The 14539-nt window shown below is 46.8% G+C and overlaps 1 protein-coding gene and 1 non-coding gene across 2 annotated transcripts; one reads left to right on the plus strand and one right to left on the minus strand.

Annotated features, from left to right (window-relative positions):
• The first annotated feature begins 1683 nt into the window (after positions 1-1683).
• Positions 1684-5957, plus strand: MLNR (motilin receptor). The gene is made up of 2 exons (XM_087813846.1): positions 1684-2578; positions 3466-5957. Exons 1-2 carry the CDS (start codon positions 1684-1686, stop codon positions 3852-3854), a joined length of 1284 nt encoding a protein of 427 aa, XP_087669972.1. The 3' UTR covers positions 3855-5957.
• LOC148093711 (small nucleolar RNA SNORA72) lies at positions 4854-4974 on the minus strand. Its single transcript, XR_015714090.1, has one exon. It is a non-coding gene; the product is annotated as a small nucleolar RNA SNORA72 (small nucleolar RNA).
• Positions 5958-14539: the final 8582 nt, after the last annotated feature.

A 14539-nucleotide genomic window follows, 5' to 3' on the forward strand; every position in this document is an offset into this window, starting at 1 on the left:
ACATTAAGACCACATGAATTAGTGCTGCTAAGAACATAGCGGTGCATAAATTCTTTCTGATTGGTGTTCTGGGATTCTTAGGCTATATTCCTAGAACTGAGATCACTTGGTCATAAGGCAGCTCCATATTTAATTTTCTGAGGAAACTCCATACTGTTTTCCACAGTGGCTGAACCAGTCTGCATTCCCACCAGCAGTGTGCCAGGGTGCCCCTTCTCCACATCCTCGCCAGCACTTGTCATTTGTTGATTTGTTGATGGTAGCCAATCTGGCAGGCATGAGGTCATACCTCATTGTCGTTTTTATTTGCATCCCTCTGATGATTAAGGACTTTGAGCATTTTTTCACATGTCCTTTGGCCATCTGTATGTCCTCTTTGGAGAAGTGTCTATTTAGGTCCTTTGCCCATTTTTAAATTGGGTTGTTTGTCTTTCTTTTGCTAAGTTGTATGCCCATCAGTAGATGAGTGGATAAAAAGCTGTGAGGCATTTACACAATGGAATACTACGCAGCTATGAAAAATGGACCTCTTACCCTTTAGGACGGTATGGAGGGACCTGGAGAGTATTATGCTAAGTGAAATATGCCAGTCAGAGAAAGACAAACAACACATGATCTCACTTATATGTGGAGTCTAACAAACAAAATAAACTGACAAAGTAGATCCAATACGTGGAAGCATGCAACAGACTGACAAATTTCTGAGGGAAGGGTGGAGGGTGGAGGGTGGAGGGTGGGGGGTGGGAAGTAATTAACCAAAGAACTTATATTCATATGTCCTTAACCCAGGGACACAGACAATAGTGGGGTGAAAACCTGGGGAGGGGGGCAGGAGCGGGGTGGAGGGAGGAGGGTGGAAGCAGACATCTGTAATAATTTCAACAATAAAGACTGAAAAAAAACACCACATGAATTGACTCAGTTTGGGTCTTTCCCCCAGAATTTTAGTTCTTTCTGGTGTTGGTAAATACTCTGCTTTTTAAGTTTATAAAATACTTGGTACTTTAAGATGAGTTGACATGGTCATGCCCCTAGATTTCCGAGTTGTAAGAGATCGTTGCTATCATTTGGCCAGCTTCCCCACCGCCACTGGAGAATTTACATTAGAGAACTGCGCCGAGTGAGGCGGGGCTGACCCAGCCTCACTCGGTGGCAGGGCCATAACTGGAACCCGGGGGGAACTCCAGATTCTGGTCTAAACTCCTCTCCTACTCTTCAGTATGGGGCAGCCTTCCGCAGCCGCCAGGAGCAGCCACCAGCGCACGTCCCTCAGAAAGCCCCCGCAGGACCCGCACAACAAAAGCGCCTGCGCTCCGCCGTGCGGTCCCCAACCTCACTGGGGTTCAGAAATGCGTCCCGAGACGGGCGGGGCCGGTGCCTGCGGCCACCCAGCGCGTTCCCGTTGGTGGAGGAAGAAGCGCCCGGGAAGACCGCCGCCGGGAAGCGGCGGGGGAGTGGGCCGGGCGGGGGCCGGGGGCGGAGACTGCGCGACTGCCCTGCGGGGCGAAGAGGCAGCGCCGTCTTCCCGCGCGGCGCGGCGGGGCTCGGCCGGAGCTGCCTGGGCTTAAGGGCTGGGCGGCCGGCGCGCGCGGGCTGCCGAAGGGCGCGCAGAGCGACGCGCTAGGCTCCCGGCCCACCCAGGGACCCCGCGGTGCCCGTGCGCCCGGCCCGCGCGGCGCGCCCATGGACAGCCCGTGGAACAGCAGCAACAGCGCGGAGGACGCGCGGGAGCCACCGTGGGCAGCGCTGCTGCCGTGCGACGAGCACCGCTGCTCGCCCTTCCCCCTGGGGGCGCTGGTGCCGGTGACCGCCGTGTGCCTGGGTCTGTTCGCCGTCGGGGTGAGCGGCAACGTGGTGACGGTGCTGCTGATTGGGCGCTACCGGGACATGCGGACCACCACCAACCTGTACCTGGGCAGCATGGCCGTGTCCGACCTGCTCATCCTGCTCGGGCTGCCCTTCGACCTGTACCGCCTCTGGCGCTCGCGGCCCTGGGTGTTCGGGCCGCTGCTCTGTCGCCTCTCGCTGTACGTGGGCGAAGGCTGCACCTACGCCACGCTGCTGCACATGACGGCGCTCAGCGTGGAGCGCTACCTCGCCATCTGCCGGCCGCTCCGCGCCCGCGTCCTCGTCACCCGCTCCCGGGTGCGCGCGCTCATCGCGGCGCTCTGGGCCGTGGCGCTGCTCTCCGCCGGGCCCTTCTTCTTTCTCGTGGGCGTCCAGCAGGACCCTCGCGCGGACGCGCTCCCGGACCTTAACGGCACCGCGCGGCTCACTCCCTCGCCCCGCGCCGCGCCCGTCGGGTCCCTGCGGGCGCCCACTGTGTCCCCGCCGTCGGGGCGCGAGGAAGCGGCGGCCGCGGCGCTGTTCAGCCGGGAGTGCCGGCCGAGCCCCTCGCAGCTGGGCGCGCTGCGGGTCATGCTGTGGGTCACCACCGCCTACTTCTTCCTGCCCTTTCTGTGCCTCAGCGTCCTCTACGGGCTCATCGGGCGGGAGCTGTGGAGGAGCCAGGGGCCGCTGCGAGGCCCAGCGGCCTCCGGGCGGGAAAAGGGCCACCGGCAGACAGTCCGCGTTCTGCGTAAGTGGCCCCACCTCTGTTCCAAACACCCCAACCCGCTAGTCTCCCGGCCCCTAGCGCCTTCTCTAGCTGTGTCCCCAGGGCGTTCCTGAGGGTAGGATACCCGGGTCCCGAAAACACTAGTGATTTTCCGCGGGGATTGGTGAGCCGGGCTGATCCAGGACAGGTAATAATTGGAGGCTCTGCTAGATGCCGCAGGTGTGGATTCTCACAGCATCTTTGAGAAGATAGGGTAGAACACAAGCTAAAATCTCTTTACTTAATGCTGAGTTTTCCTGAAGGTTAAAGTGAACCATGCCCATAACAAAAAAATAAAAGATTGTGCAGACCCCTTGCAGAATTCTTTTAACGGAAAGCAGAGAACATGTCTCTGAGTGACTATGTGGAAGGAAGCCTGCCGGCTTGTTAGTACAAACTGCACCTTTCGCTTTATGTCCAGCCTTATAGCACATACACGGATGGGCAAAAGTAGGTTTGCAGCATGGCAGTCAATTGATTACCTAAAGAACTCTGTGGCAAAGTGTGCTTGAGTATAGCAAGTAGACTATAGGAATGTGTAAATAATGAAGGCCAGCAATTTGAGCACTTAATGAAATTGTACCTAAGTGCACTGTGCGGTTGTGACATTCTTTTGAGTTAATAAAACTATCGTAATAATTATAACCTGCATGTCTTTTTCCATACAACAACTGTAAACCTACTTTTGCCCACCCCTGTATCTGAGCCAAATGTACAGTTTTAAAGCAGATACAGATGGGCTGGGGATTCGGCTAGATCAAGGTTTTATCTAATTTGTTTTGCTGTTATTACTTCCGGTGGTCTCTTGGGGATCCTTATTTGTTTTTGGATGCTTTAGCTAATTCTGGTGCCTGTGTCTTGTTTTGCAGTGGTGGTGGTTCTGTCATTTATAGTTTGCTGGTTGCCTTTCCATGTTGGCAGAATCATTTACATAAATACAGAAGATTCTCAGATGATGTACTTCTCTCAGTACTTTAACATTGTTGCATTGCAACTTTTCTATCTAAGTGCATCCATTAACCCAATCCTCTACAACCTCATTTCAAAGAAGTATAGAGCTGCGGCCTGGAAACTACTGCGAGCAAGACAACCGGCACAGAGAGGTGTCTGTAGAAACAGAAACACAGAGGGGACTACAGGAGGAGACACCGCTGGCTACACCGAGACCAGCTCTAGGCTACCAACTCCTGCCACCAGCATGGCCAAGCAAATCACCTCCTCCCACAGTTCTGGGACTTCAGAGAAAACAGGTCTGTAGGGCAATAAGGACTAAAAGGGGAAACTGACACTGTTAAGAAGAATTAGAGTAACTTTGTCAGCATGATGTTTTTTCAATCAAGGTACGAAAAGTAAGTGTACTAATCTTTCTAGTTTTCCTTTCATGTACCTCCTCAGAGACATTCATTTTAGCCTCATGCAATCCCACACCACAAAATGTGCTCTTAGGAGGTTCCACAAGTCTTCATTCTCCTAGTCTTTGGAAATAGGATTGCTCATTTTCCAGTTAATAAGGTACAGAGAGATGATGGAATAAAAATGGTTGCCTTTGAGATCAAAAGTGTATTTTTTTTTATGTTTTGTATATAAATGTAATGGTGCATATACAAGGAACCTTGGATAATGACAGCATTGATTCAAGAAATTATTTAATGCCTATTTATGGCAGCAAAAATTTTTAAAAGCAAGTAAAAGGAATTCTGGGCTGAGTCCAATGTTCAGAGTCCTATCTCCTGGCTCAAAGAAAATCATAAAGTTTAGGCACAATACCTTCCTGCTGGACTACTGTGCATAAGCCAATTGTGTTGCAAACTTCTTCTCCCTGAGACAGCCATGGGGCTTTCCCAGTGCCATTGGCCAGGAGGTAGCAAACTCAGGCACTGAAGCCTGAGGGTAGGAAGGTAGAGCAGGACCTGACTTCTGGACATTTATAAAGAGCTTTAGTACGTCTTAGTCACCTCAGGTTGGTGACTAAGTGTTGTCATCATTACTGTTTTAACAGTGATGAAACTGGGCCTTAGATTTCCCAATTAGGAACTGATGGGTCTGAGTAAGAACTCCAGGGAGTCTTTAAGATCTTTTTTTTAAAAAATAAAACAAAACAATAATAATTTTACAATTCATTTAACAGCAACTGGTAATCCTGAAATTAGCAGTGGTTATCTTATTGTACTAGCTGTTCTGTCATTACCTGAGGTTGATCAAACTCACCTAGAGTCAGACATTTCCCACTTAAGATGCATCATATAAATCGGACTTGGTTTATCACCAGCATTTATAAAACCAGACCTAAGGAAAGAACTGGGGACACATGCATGTTTTTAATATAGCGAAATGTTTAGCCTGATCATTACAAAATCAGAGCGCGAGAATATTCTTAGTCTTTAAGATCTTTACCCACTCCCACCCCAAGCTGCTTTTAGTGAAAAACACGAGTCAGTGGATGTATTCAAGGGTGAAAAAGAATGTATTGGACATTCTGACCAACAACTCTGTAACTCTGTTTTGTTTTTTACGGTTTAAAACATAAACCTGTTCCCTGAGGCCCTCATTCTTGATGAGGTCTGCATGAATGGTGCCCCCTGGAGGTGAGAGGGCACTACTTGCTTGGTCCTAAATTGCAACCAAGTGAATCCATAAACAAGGGTTGCTCAACACGCTGGCAAAGTTCTGCTGCTTTGTCACTTGATTAGCCAAGTACAGTGATGCCTTCAAGTCCACTTGAAGTATCCTAACTCCCTGACCTTGCCCTTCCCTGGATCAGCAGTGAAGTCTCTCCTCTACCATGTGTTTCTTCCAGCTAGTGGAAGAAGCAGACGGCAGCTACTTGGGGCAGCAGTCCCTAAACTCTGTTCTGCAGATTTTCAAGGATTGTTTGAAAGCAGTCTTTCTGCTCACAGAGTTCCTGTCTGGGCAGTCAGAAGTGGCTTCTTCCCTGTGGAAGGTCATGGTTAAGAACCTTACTGGTTTTATTTACAGTATAATATTTTAGGTATAGAAGCAAAGACCTTGCCTTGGAGCTTTCTCGTTCAGATTCTAGAAAAGGATTTACATCACACTCTCCTGTGATCTAAGAGTGTTCCCAGGCGTGGGCATGGGCGAGGATCACTCTTCCTTTGCTGCAGGGTCCCTGAAATGGAGTGCCTGCGCCCATCCTTCCAGTGCATCACTGTGCTGTTGTTTTCAAAATGCTCCTCTCGCCCATTAGTGGATTGTGAAATCAGTGGAGTGGGTCACATTTTTCTTTAATGGAAAGGAGTGGGCAAGAGTAGAATTGAGAAATCAGTATGGCCCATATAGTAAGGGAAACTGCTGTATTGTGAAACTTTTGTTCGTATTATATGTTGGTTGGTGTCTTTTCTGGTTCACAAAATAAAACGTTTTCCTACTGTGGGTCATGGTCATAAATATTTGAAAAATTGTTCTAAAATCTGAAATTGTTCTCTACCCCAGCAGAGAGGGTCCTTCTCCTAAATTATAGGAGGGTTGTCCTGGAAGACCCAGGGTGGTCGAGTCAGGGACCACTGGAGAGGGCCAGTGGGGTGTGGGTTTCCGTCCTGGGCCTTCCTCCACCCTGGGGCCATGTCACAGAGGCTGTGCCCCAGGATCTCTCCCTGCCCCTGAACAGAGCTCTGTACTGCTGTCCCTATGAGGTACTCTGAGCCTCCTCTCCCTTCTGCAGGCCACACTATTTGTGTTGGGTGAGGCACCAACCTTGGGGAAAGGTTTTTGTTTCATTCAATCAACTGTCAAATATTTACCAAGTAACTGCTAAGTGCTGGATGTGTATGGCAAAGTACACTAGAAAAATTAGCTCATGGCATGTGTCCAAATCAATCAACTTTTTAATGCATTCTTTTGGTTTGAAGTGTGTGATTGTGTCTTCTTAACTAAGCACAGACTCAGCTCACAGGTTAATAAAAGCACTTTCATCAGATGGACCTGCCAGATATCAGGTTAGTATCATCCACACAGACATGCCTGGTCTTTTCTATATGAGATATTTTCACTTCTGAAGGAAATGTTCAAAGAAGCTATTGCACAGCACCTCCTAGGAACCCAAACCCCCCTGCACCAGGTCCTCAAGGGCACATAAGAGCAACATGTTAATGATGTTTAAAGTTTGAACGTGGCCCTTCCTGGCCATTTCTACTCACTTAGCAGTAACATTTGCCAGAATGTGGAAGCTTTTTGTATAAAAGTGATAGTGATTGAACAGGTCAAGTGGGGTTTTAAAACGGCTTTTTTTAAACATAGGTGTGAAGCAATTTTTAATTGTGAGCCAACTTTCTAAAGATTCTGATCTCTAATATTACATAGACCCTGGTCAGCTCTGAGCCACCTTAAAATAATCAGCATTTCTTCTCCTGGGAGCACAGGAACATTTGTCATTGAGCAAGCATAAGCTCCAGGGCATGCTTTGTGCCCTCTCAGTGTGTCCCTGGCTGTGTAAGCTATAAGGAAGGGGCAGAGACGGACTCTACTTGCCAACTTCTTAGGAAAAGAGCACTCTTCTTTTGAAGAATAATGAACTGTGTAAATTTAAGGGCTAAAAAGTGCCAGCCAGCAGAACTGAGTATGGCTGGAATCTCTTCCATGGCACTTAGCATGTTACATGGCAGTGGCTAGTTCCCAGTATTTGTAACTTGCTCCCTAAGGACAGACTGTGTTTTATTCCCCCTTGGTGTCTCTTGCCCAGATAGACAATGTGTGTTGAACTCAGTTGGCTTCAAGGGAGGGGACAGAAATCTGCACTCCAGTGGACTGACAGATGGAGGCTGAGCTAGCAGATGACTGATTCTAATCTACTGGCCAGCCCAAGGGAAAGCACAAGACAGGAGCAAAAGTTCACACACAGGGAGAGGATGCTGAAGGGAGTAGAGGAAGGGCCTTAGAGAAAACGGAGAGGGGAAAGGCAAGGGCACCTTGTGTAACCAGGAGCTGGAGCCTGCAAAACACCTCACCGTAGTGGGTGGGGAACAGCCTGTGCCTGGGAGGCCAGACAGGACCAGTTATTTGCTGTAATCCAGGCATGGGGAACTCATGGGTTAGTGTGGTGACACTGGAGCAAAAACACTCCCACATTCAACACCTCCCCTCGCCAAGACCTCTGGCAGGGTAGTGGCCTCAGAGCAGTGGTCCCTTTCCTCATCCTTGATCCCCAGCCCCAGGGACTCTCGCTGCATCTGTACCAAGGACACAGTTTGTCATCTCTTTCCTCTCACCTTTGCAGTGAGTATGCAAGTTACAAAATGTTCTAAGAAGTTCTACTTGTGATATGAAGGAGATAAAAAATTGTTAAGCAAATATGTGCTGATTTCAAGATTACAGTGTCTTAATTTTATTGTAATGGTTATCCCTGTTCATAACAGGAACGTAAATGTCGCCAAATGTGAGCTTTTGTTTCTCTTACTCCCACAATAATTCATTACTTTGTCCTTATAGTAGATGTCAGCTCCCTTCCCTCTGGATTTCTCAAATTCTCTAGAGCAGCGATTTTCAACCAATGTGCTGCATGAGTTTTAAAACACGTAGTACCTGACTAGTCAGGGGCATTGACCTTTTTTCCCTTAGACTGTCAAATAAAAAAATGACAACAGCCAACACAGCAATAGTCATCTGGTGTGGACTAATTAAAATTATACCTATTTTTTGGTCAGATCTGCAAAAAAAATATTTTTTGGTGTGCCACAGAACTTTAGAAATTAGTTTATGTGTGCCATTAGATGAAAAAGGTTGCTCTAGAGCATACATAAGAATCACCTGGAAGGTGGGTTAAAACACAGATTGCTGGGCTCCACTATGAAGGTGAGACTGTTCTATGACACGACCACCACCTATCCCACAAGCTGGACCCAACCCAGAACGGAGGTGGTTTTCTGCAAACCTCCTTAGAGATGGCCTGATGGTAACTCATGTTCATTCTGACATAAATAAGCATCCTTCCCCTGCCCCCTGCCCCCTGCCCTCTGCCCCCTGCCCCCTGCCCCCTGCCATGTGCTGGTTCCTGGAACAGGTTGTTGTCCTGACCTGGTCAAGCACGTAATTTCCATACCTGGTGGCACTCACATACTTTTACCCATGACTATCCACCCCTTTACCTTATAGAATTCTCTGGTGCCTGCCGAGTAGCGAGGGGATCCATTTTGTACTGTAGTTGCCCAGGACACACCTCATATAAGTTTCCCTTAATAAACTGTATCAGTTACCAGACTGGAGTGACCAGTCTCTTTCTTCAGTCTTTCCCTGCTCTCCACTTCCAGAGGTAGATTTTCAGTCTCAGGTTTTTTCCTTGGGTCTTGCTGTATGAACATCCACTCCCAGAGGTTCTGATTCAGAGGGTCTGGGTTGGGGCCCTAGAATGTGCATTTCTCTCCAGTGTCCAGTGATGCTGATTCTGATGGTCTGGAGACCACCCTCTGAGAACCTCTAGTGTACATTGTTGCTTTAGAAAATGCAAACCACAGACCAGTGGCATTAGCATCACCTGGGAATCTTGTTAAAATGCAGATTTTCAGGTCCCAAACCTTTGGAATCAGAATCTGCATTTTTAACAAGATCCCCAGGTCATTCCAAAGCACATTAATATTTGAGTCATTAAACTGGAGACAAGATCAATGCCATCTGAATCTCTGGGGGTTTGACCCAGATGTATTTTTTAAAAGCTTCGCAGTCTCTTTCTTTCCCATCCCACCCCACTCCCCCTTCCCACGACTTTCCTTCCTTTCCCTGTTTACCCAGGGATAAAGGAAGAGATACAAAGATAGTAAACAAAGATCTAAATGTGGGTTTGGGTGGTGGATTCATGTAAAAGTCACTTATGTTCTAGCAGAAACTCATAACCGTGATCCAATAATGACTCCCTGGTTCTTTAGCCCTTCAGTCCCCTTAATCTCTACCTGTGGGAGCAGCCCGGCCACGGCCAGTGCTGACTGAGGTCATTCTGCCCCAAGGTTTCTAATCGCGCATTTCAACAACTAAGCTTCCACCACATCTCCTGCTCTTCAAAACATGTCCTGTTTCACTTATTCGATACCTGATTTGGTTCCTTGGCCTCTTCTTCATCTTCCACCACAGACCTACTCAGCTCTTCAGCGCCCTTGTGGGGTCTTGGGTTCTATCCCTGATTCCTTGACCCCATGTCACCTGTGGCCTTGCGGGTAGCTCTGGAGCATTTCACCTGCTGTCCCAGACTTCCGCCTGCTGCTAGTTGCTGAGATCAGCCAGAATTGCCTTTCAGGCCGATGGACTGGTCTCCAGGTCCCAGTGAAGGGGTGCCTCCTGAGTCTTGACTCTGATAAGCCACAACAGCAGTTTGGCGCTCTAAAGTCATCTCGGGTCTCTGACCTTTCAACACTGAGTCCCTAAAACTCAGAGGCTGATTGGATATGAGAGAAGAGGAAGTCATAACTCCAATATTTTAAGCCTATGTAACTAGAAAATTAGTGCTATTTGAAAGAAATAGGCTGTCAGAGGTAGGGATGATTTAGCAGGGGATGATAATGAATTCCATTTTGATTACTCTGTTTCCAATGAAGCCATACATCTGTTATTGCATTTCCACAACCTCCTGGAAATAGGTCCCAATGGTCAGATAATTTTAAGAAATGCTGCAATGCCATGTAAACTCCTTTTGGCCACAGAGCTTGTTTTTTTTTTCTTTTCGTTCATATATTAACATTCCACAGAACATTCCAGTTTGAAATACTAGAAGAAAGTTTGAGTGTGAAATCTAGGCTAATAAGATTTGGGAGTCAACAGCATATAAGTGATCATTTAAACCAGTGGTTCTCAAACTTGATCTTGCATCTGAAACCACTGAAGTGCTTCTTAAAATACAAACTGCTGAGCCCCACCCCAGAAGACCTGATTCTGTAGGTCTGGGTTGGGGCCTGAGAATTTGCATTTCTGTATAGTTTCCAGGAAGTGCTGCTGCTGCTAGTCCAGGACCACATTTTAAGAACCCCACTCAGCCAACCCCAGATGTCTCAGTTCGTTGGAGCGTCATCCCATACACCAAAAGGTGGCAAGTTCAGTTCTCAAGGCACATACTCAGGTTGTGGGTTTGGAAAAAGGGTACTGGGTGTCTCCCAAGAAAGCCCAACTATCTACTCCCCAGGTCACTTACCTAGGACTAGCCCTATCTCCTCTACACAGGGCTATTACACTAGACAGGAAGGAACTCATAGCCTCCCTTTCCCCTCTCCTCCAAGCAGGACCTTCTATCCTTCTTAGGACTTGTAGGTTACTTCTGCATATGGGTCTCTAACTTCAGCATCCTGGCCAAACCCCTCTACCAGGTCACACAGGGACCCCTAACAGAACCTTCAGATCCAGCCATTAATATCAAGCCCCATATCCAGAAACTCCAACTGGCCCTTATATAGGCTCCGGCTCTCTCCCTACCCACTCTCTCTAACCCTTTTAACCTATACACAGACGAAAGGGAGATCATGGCCATTGGCCTTTTAGGACAGGATCAGGGTCTGGACTTACAAGTAGTAAAATATCTCCCTGTGAGGACCCACCAAGACAGAGGCAGGCCCCTAGGCCCCGGGGCAGGACAAAAGGCATACATGAGTGACTCGGTAAACTGCAGAGGGTGGAGGCAGTTCCAGGAATTAACTTAAATCGGTGGGTTTGACAAATACCAGGTGCACTCAAGCTTCAGGCGCCTGTGGTTGAGGAACATCCTGAGCCCACCCTTCCTAAAGAATTTATGACCCTTGCAAGGATAATGATTGCTTGCTCACTGTAACCCTATATAAGCTTGTTATAAATTTAGATCAGGGTTCGAGTCAGAATTCCACTGTGTTGGATATGACCGAACCCCAGCTAGCTGGAATAAAAGTCCCTTTTGCTGTTACATTATCAGCTCTGGAGTGATTGTCTTTCCGCCGCGTAGGGGATCTGATTCTCGGACATAACATCCCAAAACAGGAGGCACCACAGTACTGGGTTGGCCAGCCTGTCTAAGGGCACTGGCAGTGGCTGCTCTTCCGATGCAGGAAAGCAAGAAACTTACTTTTTAGCAACCGACCACTGTTTTCTCCTCACACAATCTCTGATCATCTGTAGCATAAAGCTACCCAAGCTTTACCCCTGTCCAGGTTACAAGCTTTCCATGTAGTGTTCATCACCTCTCCACACATCACCCTAGCAAAATGCCAAATGCTCAACCCAGCTACTCTCTTACCCCTCCCCAACAAGGAAACATCCATTCATGCAGTGAAATTGTAGACCACAAAGGACTCCACTCACCACATATCACAGACTGACCCCTACCAGATGCCGACCATGCTTGGTTTATAGATAGGAACTCATATTCACACCAAGGGAAAAAGGTGGCAGGTTACGCAGTAGTAGCACTGACAGAAGTCATTGAGGCAGAGCCCCTTCCTGTAGGGACTACTTCTCAAAAGGCAGAATTAATGGCTCTCACCCTTGCTTTAACTCAGCTACTCTAAATATGCATTCCACATCTTACACTCACATGCCCCCATTTGGGAAGAAAGGGGATTCCTAACAACAAAAGGCTCTCCCATCAATAATGCCCCTTTAATTCTCAAACTCTTACAAGCAGCACGTTTTCCTAGAGTGGTGGCTGTTATACACTGTAAAGGGCATCAAATTGGAAACAGCCATAATACTGGGCAACAACAGGGCAGGCCACGAAGCTAGGACAGCGGCACCAAAGGAGCCCCCAAGGCCTCAGCTCTTAGCCATCCCCCCACCCCGCTCCTCAAGATAGTCCCAGGAGCAGGAACCCCTTCTTGCTCAAGGGGCTGTCTTAGAACAACCTTGGCTAAAACTTCAAGGAAAATATATCCTTCCCCAGGATCAGGCCGTCCAAATCTTAAAAATCTTAGAAAATCTCAAAATTTTCTACATGTAGGCTACAAATCTCTTTTACATAAAACTCCTAAAGCCCCTACTTACCTGTCCTGGTCCAGGAATGCTCAATCCTGGCTTTCTCTCTTACTCCCTCTCGCAACTCCCATAATCATTCTATTAATTTCTTTAATGTTTGGTCCCTGTATTCTGCGCCAAGTCTTCTCATTTCTCCAGGATCGTCTACGAGCCTTCATGAATCAGTCTATTGGAGAAATAATGTTATTGCAAACCTCACAGGATATCAGACCCTTACCCAGACTTCAAGGGGTCCATACCGCACACCAGCCGACCACTACGGAAGTCCAGCTCCCTCTGATTCTGACACCGCCTTTCAGCTAGAAGCAGCTACGGAAGACACGACCTCTGCCCCCGCTCCTTAAAACAAAAAGGCTGGAATGTTGGGTTTAGACAAAAACTTAATGTTCCTGAGGGCTCACCCCCTTCCCCTTTTAGATGGACTCAAACCTGTTCTTTATGCTAGGTAATTCTCCATTCCCGCTCAGAAAAACCGTGCTCACACCAGAAAGTTCCCTTCCTACACCCTAAAAGAGAATTCCTCCCCAATCACTTGGGGCTGATGCGCTTTGGAGCTCAGCCCATCTGTATTCAGGTGCTTTAGCCTTCTGTATTCCGATGACCTAATAAAATTGCCTTTATCTTCTGATCTGGCCTTGTGTGTTCCTCCTCGGCAAACCTAACAGCAATGAAGATTCTGACTTGAATAAGCATATTTTAAGTACATCGTTTAAATTTTGTAATGGATGGTGATGGAAGTCACCAGAAAGTGATAGAAACCACCCATTCACCTAAAGATTTCACTGTAGGTTTTGTCTTCATCAAGGGAATATGTGTAAACAAGTTACTCTTACTGATAATGGAAAAATGGGCCATTGTTACCCACATGGGTTGTTACTTGCATCCCTGTTGTATCTACACCCAAGCTAGGCCATCAGCCTTTTAGCAGATGTAGTGAGCACTCTGTTTCACAGGCAACACAGACCTAAGTCTGTTGACACTGACAACTAATTTGTCTGGTTTTGCCTATTTTCTTTGTTTTGTTTTGTTTTTGTGACCATATCTATTGCTATTTATATGCATAACCAGAAATACTGGTCCTACTGCAAAAATTGCAATTTTGTGGTTTATCTAGGAATAATACAGAAAATAATGCTTTTTTGTGAGAAAAAGCAATTTTGTGCAGTTAATTTCAATTAATAAAATGTGAATTTTATTCAAAAAACAAAACAAAGAAGAGACACTGTAGAGTAACTATCTGGATTACTTAGGTCCCTCCAGGTGAGGCTAGTGTGATGCACAAGACAATCAGGACATTCAATGTTTGCTACGTAAATATGATGATGTGATTATGTTTGATGATGTAAATGAGAAGACATTACATTTAAGTTGTGTAAGTCGGCTTCTAAGTATACAAATATCAACTTCACTTCCATTTCTTCCTCAAGGCATACTGAACTAAACAACCCTTAAATTTGAGGATTCTCTTTATTTAAGTAAACTTGTATTCCAAAAAGGATATAAAGCAATTTATAAAACTGCCAAAATAAGATAAAAATTAAGTAACTAGTGAAAGTAGGAGCTAAGTAAAAATGAGGGTAGGTAAAATAAGATTATATCAAAGAGAAAGTGAGGACACAAAAAATCATGCTCTGGTATATGGTCAGGAACGTCATATGATTCACAGGAGAGAGGAAAATTTGTGGGTACTCCAACACGACATTCTATAAAGTAGAAAATCTTGTTCGATGGCGGGGCAAAGGTATACTGGCCACCATAATCAGAAGGTGTCAACAGACCAACAGTCGAAGCACGCAACTCCGTAGAATATAACAGAATTTATTATATGGTAATTTGCTTATGGAAGATTAGGCCCAAGCGGACAGCCAGCCCAGTTTTGCATAAATTATTCTCCCCTAACAGACCCTGTTACGGTACATTATTTATAGTATGACTCCGGTATTAATGACTAACAGGACAAAGGGACAAAGAATGCAGTTGTACCAGGGTCTATACTGTCCAGTGTTCTTGTGATAA

This window comes from Miniopterus natalensis, chromosome 2 (assembly GCF_054644295.1).
Source record: "Miniopterus natalensis isolate mMinNat1 chromosome 2, mMinNat1.hap1, whole genome shotgun sequence".
Classification (NCBI taxonomy): Eukaryota; Metazoa; Chordata; class Mammalia; order Chiroptera; family Miniopteridae; genus Miniopterus; species Miniopterus natalensis.

What these genes read in the sequence shown, in the direction of transcription:
- MLNR (XM_087813846.1), top strand. Translation starts at nt 1,684, where the DNA reads ATGGACAGCCCGTGGAACAGCAGCAACAGCGCGGAGGACGCGCGGGAG. An exon ending in GCAGACAGTCCGCGTTCTGC is followed by an intron (nt 2,579 to 3,465) that starts GTAAGTGGCCCC and finishes CTTGTTTTGCAG; the next exon opens with TGGTGGTGGTTCTGTCATTT.